The 22,142-nt window shown below is 39.6% G+C and overlaps 1 protein-coding gene across 2 annotated transcripts in view; it reads left to right on the top strand.

Moving 5' to 3' along the window:
• Window positions 1-22,142, top strand: part of SHTN1 (shootin 1) — a 90,494-nt gene that overhangs the window by 14,855 nt on the left and 53,497 nt on the right. For both annotated transcript variants that reach the window (XM_054581579.1, XM_054581580.1), the window contains exons 3-5: window positions 9,011-9,071; window positions 15,244-15,338; window positions 20,790-20,958. In XM_054581579.1, coding sequence (XP_054437554.1) covers window positions 9,011-9,071; window positions 15,244-15,338; window positions 20,790-20,958 — 325 coding nt within the window. The remainder of the gene's footprint in view (window positions 1-9,010; window positions 9,072-15,243; window positions 15,339-20,789; window positions 20,959-22,142) is intronic.

Here is a 22,142-nt window from a genome sequence, read left to right as displayed (position 1 = left end):
TGTAAAACTTGTGGCATATTTGGGGGCATTTATTGGGTCATTAGGAATCATATTTAGCTTTTTCACTCATATTAATTTGCCACCTATATGGCTATAGTATGCTTGGTGATATTAATAATAAGTACTTTGGTTCAAAGCAGCTTATAATGGATTTTTAGATCTATTTTCCACCCAGTTTTGAGCTCCTTTGCTCATTTGTAAATAACTCTTTGGTGTCCCATGAAATCTTCAGTTTCTTCTCATCCTTTTGTCAGGCGATGGCAGGAAATGGTAGGTGGGGGTGATGAAAATACCCATGTAGAATATGGCTGGCGTGTGCATCTCTAATGTGGTAAGAAGGTCACAGAAAATACTTTGACAGCATTTCCAATCCTTTTACCATAAACGCCAAAAATCACGGGTGTCCTGAGGATGCCCACAGATGGGGAGTGTGTGCTTCGATCCCGGGTCCCCAGTGCCCTATGACCTCGACGTGAAGTGAATGGGCCATGAGCCAGGGAGCTTGAGCTTCTTTTTCTAAGATACTCAAGTGTCCTCCCGCTCTGGGAGAAAAAGCCCAGAGGATATCAGTCAATTGAGTCTCTTCCATGGGTGTCCTTGGCCCAAGAGGGGAAGAACAAAACCAGTTGGAAGGGTTAGTTCAGGAGAACTCTTTGGCTTAACCTCAGAGGTATGAGGAGGGAAAGCAAACAGGTATCTTCATATGATAGAGAAGGAAGGACATAAAAGAAAATGAATATCATGAGAAAGGAGAATAAACTTTTGTTTTTTTTCTTTTTCTTCTTTAATTCTTGCTTGCTAGTAAACCTAGTATTGCCCCCAAAGTAGTGGATGTTTTACAAACACCTGTTGGTGGTGGTGATGATGGTTGTTGAGCTGAGAGCCATTTTCTGCAGTGAGGTTTGAAGTGAACCATCTGTTATGTGGGTGGAATTATAGGTAAAATGTATTTGGTAAAGGAAGAGTTATAAATTATCTTAGTCCATGAACTGTTCGCATGTTTCTTTACACAGAGTATGGCCTAATACTTTCGTAACATCTGTATGCATTATTGACCTGCTTCTGTTCTAATTCTTTAAAAATAACTATTAACAGAAGTGGGGAGAGAGGGAAGGAAAGCAACGCAGAATCCTGTGTGGTTGGATAAAACAAACTAGAGTGGTTTGAAGTTTGCCTCACTCTGTTTATCTTCTGTTAAAAGACTAGCAGGCTTATTGCTGAAGATTTTTCCCCCCAAAGGAGGGCTTTATTACAAAGGAGGGCAACATATAATAAGAGCCTTTTTATACAGCAGAGAATGAGTAAAAGCAGCTTTCGTTCTGGAGGTGGTAAACATGAACACCATTTTCTCTGGCAAAGCCCTTCTTGTGCCTGGCTGGGTGAGCTTTGTCTACAAATACAGGCACATGGCCATTTCTGCCTCATGGCCCACACCAGAGTGCAGTTAAGTCAGTCAAGGGTAGGGGTCTCAAGTAAGGCTCCGTTTGCCATAGTTAATTTGATGTGAGGAAATGTTGCATGAGAGGAAGGGACCAGAGTCCCCATGAAGGCTGACTATCTTGGTTGCCAGGTCTTGAACCTTATCAGTGGGAAGAGACAGTGGGTGTGATTCCTTTGGGTGAGATCTTTGTAAGCTCTGTTTGGAGTCTCCTCTGCTGAGACACGTGGTAGGACAGGAATCTCTTCAGAGCAGGCAGTTGCTTAACAGGTGGCGGTCATTAAGAAGTTCTGTGAGTCACACACATCCACTTATCTCCCTTGTCTGATGCTCTGAACAGCCCCGGATCACCTCCATTTCACAGAGAACAGGACCTCAGGGTAAGAGACTCCAGATTCAGACCTGGGTCTTCTAACCACAGAGGGTCTCTTTGAAGCAGGTAAACCTGCGGGAGCTAATTAACTCTTTTTTCCATAAAGCTCTTGGCTTTATTCACTATTCTTTATTGTTAACTCATGAATTCTCCACATGAATTTAATTCCACAAATTATCAAGACCGTCTATCAGTTTGCAGTTAAAACCTGAAAGTTGGCTATGTAATCCGCCTTATGTCAGACAACTCACGTGCGTGCGTGCGCGGGTGCAGTTTCTGACCTACTGCATTCCTGACATACTGCTTTCTGAGGATGCGAGTAGGAGATTTGGGAGGGTGGGCCAAAGATTTCATGATCTTTTCCTTTGCAGTTTTCCCTTTTTGAGAAAAATGTCATGTCAATCATTGTGTGTGTGTTTTAAAAATCAATGATCAGAATCTTTTTGAGCTTATAAGGAAAGCTTTTTGAAGGGAAAACTTTTTGTTGAATGCCTTCTGAGTACTGGGGCATAAGAAATGCATATGAAGATCCCACTCTTGAGTCAAACTACTCTAATGAGGGACATAGGCAAGTTGACAAATAACCATAATAAATTGTGATGATATAAATGAATACCTAGACTTTGGGGTGGGGTGGGAAAAGCACAAAAAGACAAAGTTCCTACTCAGTTTCAAGTGAGAAACTCTTAGTAGCTCTAAATGCTCAGCTTCCATGTCACTTACTGTTCTCAAAGTCTTCTCTAGTCCTCTCATATGCAGAATTAATTGTGTCTTTGTAATAAAACACCTGTATATTTCTTAGTGACATCACATTTTATCAACGAGAGTTCATTATTATCAAAATATGTAGGGTACGAGTTGTATGGGTTGGATGAAAATATAAAAACTTCAGTTTTCTTTTTCACATCAAGATAAGTGGAGATTATGGAAAGGTGCTACTTTTTATTATTATTTTTTTCTAGTTTCTAAATAACATTATCAACAGTATATTAAAAAAAGTAAGAAAGTCTATCATATTGAAGTCAGCAACCTGTCCCAATCTGTTTTTTGGCGAGTATGGAACACTAGAGGACTATTTATTTTGGACTCAACAAAATAAAATGGTTTACTTTGCTGGTGAAGCAGTCACCACATTCAAATGTTAGTCCTGCTTCTACAGTTGAAGGGCATTCTCTTATGACTCATTCAGGATCTTTGTCATAATTGGTTTCTTTTTTTTTTTTTTTAATGGGGGGCAAAGCCTCACTGAGGTTTTAATGGAATAGCTTTCAACTTTCTGAGCGTGGAGGGGATGTGTGCGGAGCATACATAAAAAGAAGGAAATCTGTGTAACAGAAGAATGTCTGCCTTTAAACAGTATTTGTGTGTAATATTATGAACTGCGATCGAGTTCTGAAATGAATAAATGTTTAAGTGGCTGATGAGACACCCGTTGGGGTGAGCCTCTGTAACAGCGCGTCAGGCTGCCTGTCAGCTCGCCAGGAACAATGAATGAAAGGGAAGGAGGCGGTCTTACGTTTCAAGCAGCAAGGTATATGATACTGTTTGCATCTTGGCTCTGTTGTCTATTGTTAAAATTTCTTCCTCTTGTGTAAATCTCAGAGGTGAAGGTCCCCAAGTATTTTATTAAGAAAAAAAAAATCAATACAGAAGCCACTTTCAAGAGCAAGCTATGCACCCATTATGCTAACTGTTCATGCATAATACATCCACATACATGCAGTTTCTTTAGAGCAGAGTGGCAAGTGGTTGTGCCAGAGAAAAAGTAATTACTTAGCAGTTTGAAAGTGAAAATGAGTCTCTTATTAACAGCAATCTATCCAGAAACAAAGAGCAGGGATCTCTGTTCTGATGACATGTGTTTCCCTCTAATGCACAATACCTAGAATTTGGAGGAGGCTGCAAGACAGCTACTATTTTATTGCCTCTGAAAATTGGAGGGAAAGAACTGCATTGGGAGAAAAAAAAAAACAACAATGCCACCAAAATAGGGAGCGAAAGGAATTCCCTCCTAGTGGGAATGATTTCCCTTAGTTGTGTTCTTTAAGGATAAGCACAGTCAAGTTGTAGCCAAACTTACATAGGTGGAACAATGTAATTGTTACTATTATTAAAAATGATTTGATGGTCCTTAAGGCACATCGCCAGAGATTCTGAAACAGGTAAATAGGCACAATTTCGATGCTTTGCATGGTGAATATTTTAAATATTGGAACTGGACATAAAAAGAATGAACTTCAAGAAAAACACGTAAAAATGGTGAGGGGCGATGTCCCCTCCAGACTTAGGGCTGCAGCCTCTGCTGCTGTGTGTTCCTACAGTGCAGTATTTCTCTCATGATAGAACCTGCTTGTTTCGTTTGTTGATCTTTTTTGGTGAATCACATTGTTTATCATGTTTCCTAATGTATTTCCCCCAGTGTATCATACAGGGCCTTGGCATGTGTCAGTGTTATATAAATAATTTGTTCAAGGCTCAAGGAAGGAATTAGAGGCGGTCAGTGGTTATAGTAGCAATCTGCTTAGATGTCTTAATTCCGCCCATGGTAAGGTACTCACCTATGGACAGGTTGCCTGCTCTGTTGGCGTTGTGTGTATGCAGCATGCGTGTGCACTTCTTGGGCCTGAGCCTGGCCTTCCTATAGGCTAGCAAACCACCCACTGCCTTTGTGCACCACAGAGATGAAAATGAACGTTGACGTCAGTAGAAGTTAGATGCAATTCAGAATAGTGGGGTTTTTCTTGCATAAAATAGACGCACAGTGAAATATGAAGATGCCGCGATGTCTCCATCAGTTATCTGTATGTCTGCTGGGCCCTGTTGAGCACACATTTTGGGATAGGCAGTAAGTGGGATGATACATGTGGGAGAGAGAGCAGAGCTGTTCGTATTGGTGGGGGACAGGGTACTGCCAGTTCACAATGGAAAGACTTTCCTCTGAGGATCAGTCTGTCGCTGCTTTGAAATGCTGGTTTAGTTTCAGAAGCCAGGTATCTGCCTTGATGAGGCTCAAGGAAGAGATCTGGAGAATAGCCAGGGCTTCCAATATTAAGAGCTTTCAAAACCAGCAAGGCCAGCCTCTGACCAATTCACCACTTCGTAAAGAGCCAAAATAGAGACTCTAGACGTAATGTTACCCAGCTTGCTTAAACCAGGCCGCGCTTGTGCCGCTGCATTCTACCCCAGCTTGAGCTACAGAGAATCATGGGCCTTCATAATTAAGTGATGTGGGCCCACGAACATCTGTTGCTATTGCAAAGTCTTCGTGAGCAATTCTCAGACAAAAAGAAGCCATTTCTACAAATAGTGCAGCTGCGTGAGCAGGCCAGGGGAAGGGGTAGGATGGGCGAGGGGCTTCTGTGGGACACAAAGGTGAAACATTCTTCCAAAAAGGCCCAGAACCCGTGGTGACTTCCCTCTGCAGGAAGAATGAAAGAAAGATTACAAGACATTTTTGTGAGTTCACTTAAAATGATGAAATAAGTGGATGTTTGGATTTTTGCTTAGTAAATGCATCTACCCTTCATACTTTGTTCAGCTCTGGGTGAGAATAAGCTGCCTTTGCCGCATGTGTAGATCCCTCCCCTTTGCCCCCCCGGCACGCACCCCTTGCAGTAATCATAGCAGATGGTGAATTCTGTGGCTGCCAGTTCTACCATAATGTGGTTGCAGAAAATAGCAAGCCAGGCAACATGCAGACCCCCGATAGAACACAGCTGGGGTTGGGCGAGAGCTTCTGAATCTGCCGGTGGTGACTACGGGGTTAACGTAAAGGCACACAGCTAGACTACAGAAACCGGTGACTTGCATGTTTCGAGTAATAAAACCGTGATGCTGAGACCTGTTATTAACCAAAGCTTGTCTCTCAGCACCTTATGAGCAGAGAGCATGGGTGTAAAATCTTACTTGCGAGGATTGGTATAAACTTACCTAAAATCGTCACATGTGGTTAATGACCAGTAAATGGTAGCTGCGTTAGTGGCTTATGTGTGATGTCAGTTGGTGGCCTTTTTCAGGTCTGAGTAGAGTACCATCCTGTTTAAGAATGCTCATTTCATTTCTTTGTCAGCCAAAGGCTCAGTGAAAACTCTAGCTATTTAAGTGAGAATAAAATTAACCTCTAATTCTTTCCGGTGAAGCTTTGAGAGGTATATAGAAGAATCCAAGTGACATTAAGTCAGGAGCAACACTCCCAAGCACCAGCTCTTAGATAAAGACAGCTTTTCATAGGGCATCTTGTACCCTTCAGAAATGCCAGATAGTAGAAACATGACATTAATTTGAAAGAAAACACCAGAAGTATTTTATTTGGCAATCATAACTCAGGAGTCCAATTACAAATAATGTTTCTATTTGTGCTTTCCTCTACTGTGCATTGTTGGAGGTTGGGTGAGCAGGCTGGCAGGGAGGTGGGGAAATAGAGAACAAACAAAGCCACATTCTAGAAAACAAGAGGAACATTACTGAAACAACTGGCCAGCAGAGTCATAAAATAAAAGATCAAACTGTGTACTGTATTCTGAAGGATTTAATAAAACTTATCTGAGAATCCAGAACCACATATACACACACAAAAAATGCAGGTAATTTGTTAAGTTGGAACTAGAAACTATATTAAACAATTTTTTTTTTTTTTTACAGAGGATAGATTTTCACAAGAACACCTTATTTAAAAAAAAAATACAGCAGTCTCCCCTTATCTGCAGTTTTAGTTATCCACAGTCAACCAAGGTCTGAAAATATTAAATGGAAACTTTCAGAAATAAACAGGTCATAAGTTTTAAATTGCACGTCATGCCGAGTAGCACAATGAAATCTTTTGATGTCCCGCTCCATCCTGCCTGGGACGCTAGTCCACCCTTTGTCTAGCATATGCATGCTGGGTATGCTACCTAAATATTAGTTACTTAGGGCTTCTCTCATTTATCAGATGGACTATCAGAGATTTTGAGAGATTGAGAGGGAAGGAGAGGGAGAGAAAGAGGAAGAGAGGGGTTGGCGGGAGACATCACATTAATATAACTTTTACTACAGTATATTATAATTGTTCTATTTTATTATTAGTTATTGTTGTTAATGTCTTACTGTGCCTAATTTATAAATTAAATGTTATCCTAGGTATCTCTGTATAGGAAAAAGCAATATATGTAGGGTCCATCACTATCAGCAGTTTGAGCATCCACTGGGGGTCTTGGTATGTGTCCCCCATGGGTAAGAGGGGTACTGCTTACTGTTGCCTTCTGCTTTGAGATGTGGTCCAGCCTGACCACTCTGGGGGAGGGCCTCAGCCAGGATGTAGTAAACAGCTTTGCTAAGTCAGCACTGTGTACTTGTTTCACATACTGTAGTCAGAATGGACTTACCCAAGTGTTTTTTTAAAGTGTGAGTACTTGAGAGAAACCAAAGAGGAAAACTGAACTGTTTGCTTCTTAACTTTTCCTTTATTTAAAAAAAACATTTTAAAAGCACAGAAGAGGGCAGAGAATAATCTAACAAATATACAACATACAAAATTAATTGTCATTTTGTTTTGAAATTTAAATAAAAAAGAATGCTGTAAAACAAATCGTTGAGTTATCGCCTCTCTTACCCAATCATAGCTCTCTTTCCTTCCCTATCTTTGATCATAAATTTTGTAGGTATGTCCTTCTACTTCATGTTTTTATATTTTTATACATGCCATATGTATCATGAAATACACATATACAATATCAGTATATAAGATGTGTGTTAAGATATCACTTGGTATATAGTCTACGACTCCTTTTACTAAACACTGTGGGTTTTGAGGTTTATCTGTGTTGATGCACAGGGCTCTGGGCCCTTCATTTTCAGTGCCTATTTACAGTGTATTTTAAGACTATACCATGATTTGTTACTCTAGATGCTGAACATGTTTGTATAGATCATTTCGTACACATTGCTAGAGATTCTGGTAATGGAAGTAGAACTGCTTAGTCACACATAGGGTCTGCGCATTTTCAAATTCGATAGTGTATTTCCAAAGCACTATTGTGCCTGTTGACACCCACCAGCAGTAGGTGAGTTTCCAACTCCTGATACCAGGCTGTTTCAGTTTTTGCCCATCTATCAGAGGAGATTATCTTACTCTTTTAATTTGGGTTTTTCAAATTATCTGCGGTATCATTATTTTTCAGCCATAGAAATTTGAATATATCCAAAGGTGTGCAATATTTACCTGGCATAGTAGTATTAAAATATAATTTAAAGTTGTGTTTACTTCAAATGGCCCTCTTAGTATAGTATTCCACAAAATTAAAATTTTAATTATCACTCTAATAGCTAAAATCACTTTTTAAAGCTTCAGATATTTTACATGAAAATCTTTTTGAAAGTGTTATACTTTCCTGTTTTGTGAAATTCAGGGTAAATTGAATTCAGTTCTCATAATGCACATTAGGCTTTTAAAAACTTCATTAATACCTTCAGAGTCTGTTAAAGTACTAAATACTTGTTTCTGTGCCAGATATCCTAAGGAGTCCTCATGCTTTAATAGTTATTTTGCCTTTTATGGTCTTACCTCCTTACGGCCTTTTTGGTGAGTCCTCCCACCTTTTAAAACAAAAAAGTCCGTTTTTGTAAATGATGCATGCTTATTGCGGACTAGGTTATCTCCTTTCCTTTTAAATTGCTGCCTTCTTTTATTTAGAACTTCAGGGATACAAGAATGGTTTTTCTCATGAGTAAGAGAGTGCGTGGAGCGTGTGGCAGCAGTTTGTCTTCCTGTAGCGGCCCCTTCCCATAGTGCTCACTGCCCGTTGTGCACCAGGTGGTGTCCTGGATATTGGGAACCATCCAGTCTCGGGGAATTTGACCTGCAGATGAGTGGGGTGTCCACTGTATTTGCAAGAAACCTAATTAAAAAGGAGCACAAGTAGTCTCTTAAAGAATGAATATATTTTAACTTAAGGATGTAAAATTGGTCTGTTACTGAAGAGAATATGAGCAGTAAGGTGCCTCATTATCTTAGAAGGTCCAAGAAAATTGATCCGATACAATGGTACAAATACCAGGCTGGTTGAGCAGCACAAACAGCGTGTGATCATGAATGCTTTTTTTTAAAGGTTTTTAATTTTTTGTTTTCTTTTCATAATGTTGCTGTTGTTTGTAAGTTTGCTCTTTCTTGTCTTTCCAAACATGTGATACGAATTCAGTGTTTTCATTTTTTCTCATTTCAGTGTGACAAAATTAGGCAAGAGCGAGATGAAGCTGTTAGAAAATTGGAGGAATTTCAGAAAAGTACGTAAGCATTTCAGTGGATGTTACAATACACAAAGCTGCGTGGTGGGGTTCTGTGGGCAGACATGTCCCCTCTTTTTAGTTACTGATGCATTGGGCGTACAAGAAAGCAAGAATTGTCTGCTCATTTGTCCCCCAGATACCCTGGCATTACTGTCATTTTTAAAGAAATGGAATGGGCATTATTGTTTTATGAGTGTGTTATTATAAAAGACAGTTTGTACTTGCTATAAAAGATTTTATGATGCAGAATGGTTAAAAGAGAACAAAAATTACTTGTTATCTTGAATTTTTGAGCAGAGACTACAGAGTATTTTGTAGTCTTTCTTTCCTGGTCTTTTATCTCTGTAATACGTGAATCTACAAAAAAAAAAAAAAAAATACAATCATATGTTGCATTTAGTTTTGCAGCTTGCTTTTTTCGGTAAACAATATATTATTGTCATCTTTGAATGTCAGTACAGATGTGTGTTAGTTTTCATTCTGTTATATGATAGTACTATTACTTAAAGTGTTTCTTCACTGATGGGTTATTTCTGGGTTCTAGTTATTATAAATAATGCCATGGCATTTACTCTTATACATACATCTTTACAGTGGTCTGCGTAGTTCCTTAAGCTGTAAAAAAGGAACTCGAGGTTTGTGGAATATACATATTTTTAAAAGTATGAATATTTGAAATTGCCCTCTCACCAAGGAAAGTTACAGCCCCATGAAAGTTGTCATAGGTTTCTAAATTTTTACTGTGCTATTTTTTATGTGATAGGAGTTTGTTGATACTTTATTCCCTAAGACAGGACATATCCGATGACACTCGGAAGGAGCACAGGGAAATATGTCACGGGAAAAGGACCAGACCTTAGCAGGGACAGCGACCCGCCCCCCGGGAAGCGCTGTGTTAGTCAGGTTGTTAGGTTCTATCATGACGTGTTCACTTGGCATAAGAAAACATTTCATTCTTGTTTAAGGTAAAAAAAACCCAAAAAAACAAAAAAACAAAAAAACGCGACGCAAAATCTTTCAATTTCAATAGCCAGTGTATTTCACATGTCTGGCTGCAACAAAGGAAATCTGAGGGGAACATCGTTGAGGTCACCTCTCTTTGGAGGCCAGTGTGCTATGGAGGACATATCTCCCGTTTATGTACTTATGAGTTACAGACGCAGAGGAATGTTCTCCTCCCTGAAGCAGGAGCTACAGGATGCTCTTACGCCTGTGCTGTCCCCGAGCCACACGTGAAAGAGCCACACCACTGACATTGTGACCATTTAATGTGCTGAATTCATTCTGGACAGTGGATTGTCTACTGTGGGCAGCGGGAATAGTTCAAGTGGGGCTTTCTTAGTGTGACTAAAAAAGCTTTAAATATTTTTTTAAATAATGAATCTATGGTTCACAACCTTTGAACACGGGGTAGAACATCAGGTTGGGAAGCCGGTGAGGCAGTTATCACCAGTGAAATGCACCATTTGGTGTGAATCCACGTGGCCCTGAGCAATGTCTGCAATAGGAAAATTGGGGTAAGTGACCCTGACTCATAGGCTGTTCAGGGATTAAATGAGATACTCCACGTGAAAAGTGCTGATGAGCGCAGTGCCTGGCATTATCCTTAGGGCTCAAGGAATGTTCTTTGCTGCTCCCACCCTCTCCTTTACTGCACACCCAGTGCTTGACTGCCCTCCAGTATGGAGCTCGTATCCTTTGCCTTTGGTGAGTTAGTTTCCAGGCACCGGTCTCTGCGTTTGGATGGCCCCCGGGGGAAGGATCCTTCGGTGCTGGGTCGAAACTGGACTCCCTGTAATGTTTGCCTGCTGGGAAGAGCATGCCTTTCCCAGCTGGTGTTGCCCATACAAGGCTAGGCAAAAGCAGGTTTGCAGTTGTTCATATGGAAAAAGACGTGCAGGGTGTGATTATGACAATGGCTTCATTAACTCAAAGAGCGTTCCCACTGTCAACCTGCGTTTGCCCACCGTGTAGTCCGTGCCAGTTTTGGCTCTCTCCCAGTTCTCCCTGAGCCTTTCCCCTGTATTTCTGCACAGAAACCACTGCACAGCAGAGCTGCGTTCCTTAGAAAGACAGACCCCTATGAACGGAGAAGCGAATAAGCCCTCTCAGGTCGGCACGCCACAGCGTTAGACCCTTCGCCTGGTGTGGGGCGCAGTTTTCCTGTACCTGCCAGCTTTCATGGCTGTTTTCTCACTACAATGAGACCCTTTCTATGTAATCTGATGTTGCAAAAGAACCTACGCGTTCATCACGTACACTTTAAACACATCCGGGCATCCAAGTATCACCAAGAGTTGGCTGGAGGGAGAGGGGCTTTTACTCAGGAAGCAACATCATTGGTGGTGTCACCTTTAAATATGACCATTTAGAAGGGGACACAGAAATTAGAGTCACCTAGAAATAGGTTTGGCAGGGCTTTACCAATTAGAGCTCTCATTTGGGAAACGCTACTTAACTTCTCTGGACCTCAGTGTTCTCAAATATAAAATTACTGTGGAAATACCTGCCTCACGGGTTGGGAGGGTTGTGAGGATCTGATAGGACACGCGTAAAGGGTTTAGCACAAGGCCGGATGCCTAGCTGGCTCAGTAAGTAGTGATGGCGGTTGTTTCTTAAGCAATTCTACACGACAGAGAACATATTTGTAAAGAAGGTGTTCACAGGTGAACTTAGGACTGATATGTGTATTTTCCCAGTCACTCAAACAAACACAGACATGACAACCGTTTTGTATATGGCAGTGTGCCAAGTACAAGAGATTCAGACATGAGTTAAACAAAGTCTCTGCTCTAATGTTCATAGTGAGCAGAAGGCAAAAACAAGTGGGGGAAAAAAAAAGACCCAACCCAGTTACCCTAAAGTGTGATGTATTCTCTGGTGTCAGATGTGTGAGAGTGTTTTGGGGTCATTGAAAAGGAGAGACAAACTGCTGATTCAACTTGACTGATACAAGCCATAATTGGTATATTTTTAGGTCTTAACTCTGTGTTCTCAGAGTCATTAAAAATCTTTTATTATGGAAAATTTCAAGCTTATACAAAAATGAGAAAATAGTGTAATGATCTGTCTTGTACTCATCATTGACCAGTTGAAGACCAGTCTTCTTCCTTCTGTATGTCCACACACCCACCCACTGACTCCCCATTATTTTGAAACTAATTCCAGCCATCATATCATTTTATCTGTAAATATTTTGGTATGTATTTCTAAAATACTAGGATTTTAAAAAATATAACTACAGTAATAGGGTCATTTTATTTAAAGTTCATTCTTTTTCTTTTTTAAACCTTGATGTTATCCAAATCATAGGTGTTTTAGGTGCATTGGTCATAGATTGTGGATATTGTGAGACAAGCCCGAATTTAGGACCATCGGAAAATCCTTAAATGAACAATCAAAGGTTTTTAAAACATTTGTCCTTTGAAAGGTGCAAACATATTGGCGTATTTAAAAAATTCTGTTTTGTGTCATGTGACCTGACTTTTGGTTTTGGAAATAGGGTCGCGCTTCTTAAAGGTATAAATGCCCTTTGAAATGGGTTCTTCCCTTTTGAATTTAGGAAGTAGATAAGTAGGGTCCTAGGACACCAATTTAGCATTGGGGTAATTTTTTTAAACTAAAAACTAGAGCACAATTTTTAATTTCTACTGTTCCCACTTAGAGGAAGAAATAAAAATCCTACCTGGTGGGGTATTCTCTGTCAGAATTGGAGAAAATGTGGGCTAGTGCTACCACCTAGCTAAGTTTATCAAGTTAAATTACAGGGAAGCTTTTTACAAAATGTTTAGAAAATAAATGGGTTTTTGTTTTCCTTTTGCTAGGTCCAAACCTTACTTCTGTGGAATAATTTTTCTTACTCTCTCCCCTGAGCAAGAATGTTATTGAATAAAAAGTCAAATTCCTATGAAAAATGCAGAGTGTTTATGTTTTTGTTATGATAGTGGAAATACCAGATTGCGGCAGAAGATGTCAAGTAGTTAAGGCTAAAAATTCAAAGTAATATTTGATGTTGTAAAAATTGTATAGGTTTCTTTTCTCTTTCCTTCACATTTTTGAAGAACCTACCTTGTAAATATAGTGATAAAGTGCCAGGAATATTAGGATTTTAAGGAAATAATAGAGCCTATTATTTAAACTACAATATAAAAGGCAATTATATTGATGAAGAGCTACATGGGCTTTGTGTGTGTGAATAAACTTGGTCTGTGTTCAGCTTCTATTTGTTCTTCTGGCATAAACACATATTGTGTGTGATTCCAGTTTAATGGGGACCCGTTTGTATGCCAAGCAGCTGCATTTTAGGACCTATTGCGTGATTTCATAGCTCTCTGAAAATTGGTTCTATTCAGAACCAGAGATAGAAGAGGAGAAGGGGGGTGGCGTGGAGGGGGGAGGGGGAGAGCTTCAACACACAATCATTTCTTTTCAATTGGAGCCAGAAAGGTTGATGACAACATGACCATTGTGTTATAATGGTAAGACCACTAAGGCATCTGTACCTCTCATCAAGGCTTTCACACAACAGCAGATACAATTTAATTCACTGCTCTGTCAGCGGCGCTGATACCATTATGCCGTCTGTCTCCACAGTTATAATCACTGTCGTCTGAGAAATGCAGTTGAAATGATCTTGAGCAGTCAAAGAAACTCTCAATTAAGGCTGCCACTTCCAATGTGTCAGATTGTGTCTTATGCACTTGGTACAATTTTCACTTCCAATCCTGTTTATTTACAATGTCTACCAGTAATTACGCTTAACGTGTCATTTAGTGAGGGGGGCCCCTGCCAAGCCGATTGTTGGGTGCTGCTGCACCATTGAGGGGGAGTTTCTCGAAGTCAATGCCATCAGCAGCTTTTAGGCCCTGATGGGATGCAGTAGTAATGTTGATAATGCAAGTATCGTGCTCATCAAGTCATAATTAGATGCCACTCAAATGTGCCACTTGTAATAACAGTGTTGATTCATGTTTTTCTCGGTGACTGCAACTACTAATTAGTTAAGTGGTTTTTGGTTGGCCTGCATTTGCCGCGGATGATTATTACCCCTGAAAAAATGTCAAGGTTAGAGATGTTTCTGGCCATTTAGTGCTGCTTTATGAATTTGAATATTAACATAATAAGAACTTTGGACAGACTTAGGAAGTAATACATTTTTGTATTTAATTTGGAGAGAAATTTTTTCCCCTGAGTTTAATCATAATTGCAGGTTAATTAAGCTTAAATGAAGCAAAAGTAATCTCTCTTTGTGTTCCATGAGCCCAGTGCTTTTTGCCTAACTTTGTTGGATTTCACGTTTGGGTATCCTTAATTTTCCTTTATTTTAAGCCAAACAAATGTCAGTAAGTATGCATGTCTACAGTTAAGTAAGTTTGAGATTCTGAGCATTTTCTTTTAACTAGAAATATGGGTGAAAGGAATTGGCATTTTTCTTACTTGATTTACAAAGTTCTAAATTACCTTGTGCCTTTAAATCACGATTTATATAAACCAGCTCCCCCAAAATGCTTGAAAATTACTATTTTTCAAGCATTGATAAAGTATCAGGTAAAATTTATTTTTCCTAATCTTCCTGACAGTGTGGGATGCAACTTAGTAGCATCTATTTTCATCATAATACAGTACAAAAATCTTGTTGCTCTACATCTTTGTCCTCGAGTTTATTAAATAATAGTAAACTCCCCTTTGTCACTGATAAAGACTACTACTGCTAAACTTACTAGCTAAGCTGTCACGTTATTATTGTAATGAGATCTAGATTTAGTTTTATAATTTTTCCGTTAGCTACTTATCCTTATTAGACCCATCTGTTATATCCTGCTAAGAAAAGGAAATCATGTTTGTCACTTTTTATTTGTGAGAGGTTCTTTTGTTTAATTTAGTGGTTATCTGTACAGCTACTTAGAAAACAGACACTTAAAAATTATCCTAAATAGCTTAAAATGTGTGTAATAGCCATAAGTGTTCTTTGTTGCGTTCTTTTTTCTTTCTGTGTGTCAAATATTAGCTAAGATTTAATCAGGGCAGCATCTTAAGCACTTTTTCGTGATCACTAAAGGCCTGGCCAGCCAAAGAATTGAGCATTCGTAATCATGGGACAAGATGTGTGGGTTTCGGGAATAGCTGACTAATCTTTGAATGCTGAGACTTTTTTTCTTCTCATTCCTAGTTTCTCACATGGTTATAGAGGAAGTTAATTTTATGCAGAACCATCTTGAAATAGAGAAGACTTGTCGAGAAAGTGCTGAAGCTTTGGCAACAAAGGTGAGACTCTTCCAAGTAAAGAAATGCTACCTGAGCTTTTAGATTTTGACTTGCTTTTCTATACAGTGGATTCTATCCTTTTTGGCTGTTTTAGTTTTCTAATCTGTCTTTGACTCTGACGATGACAAAAGGGTTGAAAGTCTCAGAATCCTGGAATCTGATTATGTAAATATCAGTCTTAACGCAAAGATTATTTTTATTGTAAAAGGAGCTTGTGTGTGTATTTCAGCATTTGTACTTTTTGCCTCTGAAAAATAGGCCCAGAATAATCTGTTGAACTGGACTTTCCAAATGACTACACATTTGGTTAAAATGCTAACCAAATTTCAGACTAACCTGGTGTGACAGAAAAGAGCAGTGAGTGTTTCATGTCTGAACTAGATGAAAAAGTCAGCCTCAAGCCTTACAATTTCAGGTGATTATTTGTGAAAGCAAAGTGAGGGCATGCGAAAGGTGACCTCCAGTGCTCTGCTGATTGCTTCTAGCTGATGAATTTACCAAGTGTGTAATTTTCTATATTCTATCTCATCAGAAGTACATTATTATTAAAGAATGTTTTCATCCCTGTCTTATGTATTTTGGGTTGGGTAAAATGCATCTGAACCATTTCATCAGAAAATGGATTACAGCAATTTTCACCCAAATTTCATTAGTAATGCTGGTTGTGTTTCTTCCCCTACCTCTAAAGTATTTCTTTTCATGTGACTGAAATTCTACAAATAAATCTATCTATCTATCTATCTATCTATCTATCTATCTATCTATCTATCTATCTATCTAATTTGTATGCACTCAGTATACTTACTAGAGTTGCTTGCTTAATTGTTTCCATAATGACACTACATTAGAATTCATAAGATATGCAGTCAGAATCTAACTAAGACTATAACTACGCGTATGTAATTTCTGTTATTTGTTTAAAGAATACATAACAATATAGGCTGTGGCTTCAAAAACAGTGATAACATGGGTGCTCTCAGATCATCTCCACTCTTCTGCACATCACTAGAGTTCACTGGTCCACAATATTGGGTGGATTCTCTTTTCATTTTCTTCCTTTCTTCTTTTGGAACATACTAGATGCTCTGAATCTTTTAGTGTCTAAGAATAATCTCTCTTTTCTCCTGTTATTACCAGGCATTCCTGTTGCAATAGTACATCAAAAGGGAGAATACTGACTACCTCTCAGGGCTGCCGGGTTTGTGGAGATGGGTGGTTTGGGAGGCAGCAGATAGGAGTTTTATTCCTGGTTATGTCATTTTAGGCATATGTGACTTCGGGCAAGTTCGCTGTGTCCCCCGTACTGCTGCCTTGTCGTAAATGACAGGAGGAACTAGAGTTAGTCCTGGAATGAGAGTGGGGTGGACTTTGCTTTTTCCATTATGCACTTTAATCATTGATCCATCTAATAATTTAAAAAATTAGTTTATCCCCCTGCTTTTTAAATTTAACAGGTGACTGAATAAGAGAATTTACCTCTGTGAGCTAGAGTTGTCCTAAGTGTCAGGGTAGCCCGGGGTTAGTTTCTTAGGAGTACCCCGGACCCACTGCATCTCGGAGTGTGGCCCAGGCATGGTTGTGTGGCAGGGTGGCTGTTATATTCATCCCTGGATAGGAATCATTGCATTACTAATCTGCAAGGTCATTTTTACGGTTGTTTTGACAACAGGATCCTTATGCAGGTTATCATTTGTTCTTTAAGTAGCCATTTTGAAAATGGACAAATGGTTTGTTTTTGAGGATACACTATGAACTCATGGGGATTGGAATTAAAAAAACCAAACAAACCCAAAAACCTATTCAGTCAAACACCTTAGATGTTCTCTTTGGATGTGGTAGATACTATAGCGTTGAGTGCAAAATTTAGAAGTTTCAGTATGTGTGATCAGTAAATAATAGTAGCACATCCTGATTTTAAGTATCATTGTCATTTTGAAAGTAGGTTCCATTTTTTAAGCAGCAAAGTTCCTTATTTTTCTGAATTTTTACTCTCAAATTAATGACAAACAGAATGTGTAATTCTTGTGACACACTTTGACCGCATAATTTTCTTAGAAACAAATATGGACACTTTACTTTGCCAAAATCTGGAGGTTAAACTGATAAATGTAAGCCAGCTATTTAAATGAAATGGGCCAAATCCGTTTAACTTGTTATTTTGTATCTTTAAATAATGATTAAACTGTGTGCATTATAAACAACTCCGTTCAAATTTGAATGTAGAAGATTCTGTCCCTGTAGGGTTATGAAAGATCCCTTTTCACATTGTGATTCAGAACGGCCCCGGACACAAGCAGCGCGCCGCTAACCCATGTAACTTAGTGAGTAACAACCGCAGCAAAAAAGCCAAGATTTGGGAGTCCAGAGTTTTCAAAAGTGTTCAGTTAGTATAGTCATAAAATCTTATGTATATGTCTTATAGTCCCCTTTTCAATATACTAAAATAACATTTTAGAGAACACTGTGGAAATTTTTTGTCTGGGTTTTCCTTCGAATCAGTAACTTTGTTAAGTAGAGTCGTGGTATTATAGCCAGAGAGCAGCCGGCGGATTTTGGTGCTCGGTTTGATAGAAGCATCACACTCTTCTGAGGGCAGAACTTCTGTTAGGTTATTAAGTGTTATTGTGATGAGTGGCCTGGTGAGTAATGTATTCGGCACCAACTGGGAAGACTTGGTATTTTCATTTTTTTTCATGACAGTCCTGGATGAAGAAAAAAATGTATAGACGAATGCCTTGGTTGAAGAAAATTAGCTGATAAAAGATTTCCAAAGGAAAATTAGATGCACAAACTAAACCTCTTTTGTTACTATTAGTAGCTAATACTTACCTGAATTTTCACTATATGTCAGCCACTATATTAAATACTTTATATGTAATATCTCATACTTAATCTTCATATTATGGGATAGAGACTGTTTTTATCGTTAGTTTGCAGATGAGAAAACTAACACTAAAGTATCAGGTTATTCTAGAAGCAGAGACAATTTGATTGTAGAGCTGGTCCTTAACTCTGTTATACTGACTTTAGAGAAGTAAATACTAAGACGCTGTATCACTCTATCAAGGGCGTCCCACCTTTTGGTGTCTCTGGGCCTCCCTGGAAGAAGAATTGTCTCGGGCCACACATTAAATATGTAAACACTAACAAAGACTGATTAGCAAAAAAAAAAAAAAGGATTTTAAATAACTTTATGATTTTGTGTTGGCCCACATTCCTAGCCACCCTGGGTCGCAGGTTGTGCGCCCCTGCGCGATTCTTACTGTTGATGTACGTTGGAGTCACTCTGAAAAAGTGCTGGGCTAGGCCGCCTTGCCAGAGATTCTGGTCGGGGGAGGGCCTGCCTGTGCAGTGGGATTTTTTACAGAGCTCTGTAGGGATTCTGATGTGCGCAGTTGGGGACCATTGTTTCAATGTTAGGGTGCAGAATTACAAACTAAGTATTTCACTTTTTTCATAAATTGTTATTTTTTTCTAACATTCAGAAAAAAAGGCATTGCTTGAGAATTGACAAGGATCTTTTTTTAAAAAAAAAGATATTATTTAGTTATTTTTAGAGAGAGGGAAAGCAGGGGAGAGAGGGAGAGAAACATCAAAGTGAGAGAGAAACATCGGTTGTTTGCCGACCAGGGATGGAATCTACGACCGGAAACCCGCAACCCAGGCACTTGTCCTGATGGGGAAATCGAACCAGCCATCTTTCATGTTGCAGGATGGTGCCCTAACCCACTGAGCCATACCAGTCAGGGCAGAATTAACAAGGATCTTTGAGTGCTATGTATGCTGTAACATTCATGGTTCAAGCCACCTCCTTCCCCAACAGTGTTTACCTGAATTTTCCGTTTTAAGGGGGAAGAGTTGGGAAATCATGGGTCTCTGTATCTTATTCCTGATCCACGATGTCATCTGGGAGCTAGAAGCTGAAGCCATGGGCTAGGGAAAAAAGGGCTGCGTCTGAGTCCCTGAGACCTCACCATGCTTCCCAAGAGGAATCCATGGAAGGATTCATAGCCGTTTCTAGGAGATTCTTCCTGATTCTCCCGAGAGGAAGCCCTTCTTGTGCTCTAGAGCAGGTGACTGGAGATATATTTAGATTTAATATTATTGGGTAAGAATTAGCTCTCCCAGATTCAAGTGGGCTGGACTTTCTCTGAGAGAACCCCTGAGGGGTTCCGATTATGATGACAAAGCGGGGGCCGAAGCTAAGTAAGTACCAGACTAAACCTCTCACTCTGGTGTAAGGTTTACAGTAGGGAAGGGCAGTTGCCTTTTCAATGAGTTATGTTTCTGTTTTTATTTATTTTCAATGCCAGTTACTAAGTTCAGAACTTTTTTGATAGTCCGTGGCCCACACACGCTTAGTCCCTGTGTGTGCTTTGTACTATCACTTACATGCACATAAGCATATGAGCTAAAGAAGTTGGGCAACTAAAGCTAAAAACCAACTCATTTCTACATTAACGAATAACAAATACACTAGTGAATTTGGACTCCCTTTCTCTGCTATGAATTCAAACTCTTTATAGAGATAATGGAAACATATCTTGAACTTTCTTTTATTGTGCAGCAGTTAGGCCTCTCTGTGCAGATAGCAACACAGGTTGAACTAGCTCAAGCAAGAGAAGAGAAAAACAGTAGGGATTTGTTACAGGGGGATTGGAGAATCCCATAGTACCTGTGAGCTAGAAGCAGCAGTTCGGGAAAGGGCTGGAGCCCTGTGGGAAACCCTGTCTCCATTGCTTTTCTCTGCTTCCCTCTTCACATCAGCTGCATTGGAGCTCTGCCACGTACAGACTGCCTGCCCCCTCTTCCTTAGTTCCGTGGACTGTGGTTGCCAAGGGCTTCCGTATACTCCAACATATGGAAAGAAACTCACCTCACTGTTCCAGCCTCCAGATTCCTAGAGAAGGGATCCACTTGACCAAGCCTGGGCCACGTGCCAAATCCCTGTACTAATTAGCTGTGGCCAGAGGGCGAGGGCGTGTTTTGGGGAACATGGCTGTTCCCACAGGAATCAGCGTGGAACATGAAAGAGGAGTGGCAGCGTCCAGAAAAGAGAGAATGCTGGGCAAACTGGCCCTCCAAAGATGCACACAGCACAGCGACAAAGAAGACATTGGCGTGCAATGGTGCCTTAACGAAGACAATCAAACTGATCTTTGGTTTAATCTGTGCTGATGTTTTATCTTCATTCTTCTTATATTTCTTATCAGTAGTAACAAGCATTCTCACATGCTGCTGGCCGTCATGCAGACAACAGGTCTTAAGTAATAGCCTTAATATTACAAAGTGTAAATAAAACCTTATTTAATTAATCTTCTAATTGTTATATCATGCTGTGAATGTTGATGAATGTGGAAGGCAAAAATACACTTAATTTGTCTATTGTTTAAAAATCCAAGTTACTCATTTGACTGCTGTTAAAATCACTGTTTTTATATTTTGCCTTAGCTAAATAAAGAAAATAAGACACTGAAGAGAATCAGCATGTTATATATGGCCAAGCTGGGACCAGATGTAATAACTGAAGAGATAAGCCTCGACGAAGAAGACTCTGCGGTGGACCGGGAGCCCACTGCGGAGACGTGTGTCTCGGTGCAGTGTCAGAGGCAGATCAAAGGTGGGGCTTTGGCCTTCATTATTGAGCCTATTTTTGATCATGTTTATCAACCCTGGTTGCACCCTGGAATCACATGAGAACTTTCAAAGATACTGATGGGGGAGGAGGGGGGGCATTTATCTTGAAAAAATTCCGGTTTAAGTGTCCTGAGGTGTAGCCTGGGTGAGAGTCATGATAAGGCATCACGTTGTGTGCCTGACAAGTTGCTTCCTTGTTTGGGACAAGGCATTCTTGAAAGTGCTGTCTTGACAAACAGCCAGTTAAATTCATTAACTAGTTAAGATTATGGACTATATGTTAAGATATTTTTGGCAAAATTAAAAGAAGCGAAAGAAAGAATAAATAAAAATGTATTCAGTCAACAGCTCCTGGTTGTGGTTCTCTGTTGGAATCTCGGGGGAAGACTCCTCTCCGCTTGCCTGGTATCTGCCCTTCTTGTCTGGTTCAGGCAGTGAGTTATAAGCAATACGCATTAAGCAGCTGTGCTGATAGCAAGAAATGGTGTTAGGCAAGATCACATGATACAACTATTAAATACACATTCATTTTATTTGTAAATATATATAGACATTGTGAATGTTAAAGATGTCGTAAGAAAGCGGATTTTGTTTCAGTAACTATTGGGGTATTTTAACTTAGTACACATGTCAAAAGCAATACTTGTTTGCTTGGTAGACAAAATTTCAACTGGAAGTATTAAGAAAGTACAGTCAGCCCTTCGTATCAGTGGGTTCTGCATGCGTAGATTCAACCTATGGCAGATAGAAAATATTTGGAAAAGAGAAGTTATGCTGTTGCTGACATGTGCTATATGTTGGACCTAAGATGATTGCATCTGTACTGAGCATGTACAGAGTTTTTTCTTAATAAAGTATAAGAATTACTTATATAGCATCTACATTGTGTTAGGTATTATATCTGGAGATTGTTTAAAGTATACAGGAGGGCACGCCTAGGTTGTGTGCAGATACTATGCCATTTTATGTAAGGAACTTGAGCATTCGTGGATTTTGCTATCTGCGGGGGTCCTGGAACCAGTTCTTGCCGATACCGAGGGATGATTATATAAAGAAAGTCATCTTTAACTGGCTCTTCACTCTCTTAACCTAGGACAAAATAATATTTATGTTGGTGAGGAGAGAGCAGAAGTTTAAAGGGTTCTCTTTTGTTCATAATTCTCCCCT

Source organism: Pteronotus mesoamericanus, unplaced genomic scaffold, assembly GCF_021234165.1.
Source record: "Pteronotus mesoamericanus isolate MK-2021 breed Mesoamerican mustached bat unplaced genomic scaffold, CSHL_Meso_final contig_657, whole genome shotgun sequence".
In the NCBI taxonomy this organism is placed as follows: domain Eukaryota; kingdom Metazoa; phylum Chordata; class Mammalia; order Chiroptera; family Mormoopidae; genus Pteronotus; species Pteronotus mesoamericanus.
Note: the sequence above shows the minus strand (reverse complement) of the source record. Positions and strands in the feature narration are given on the sequence as shown.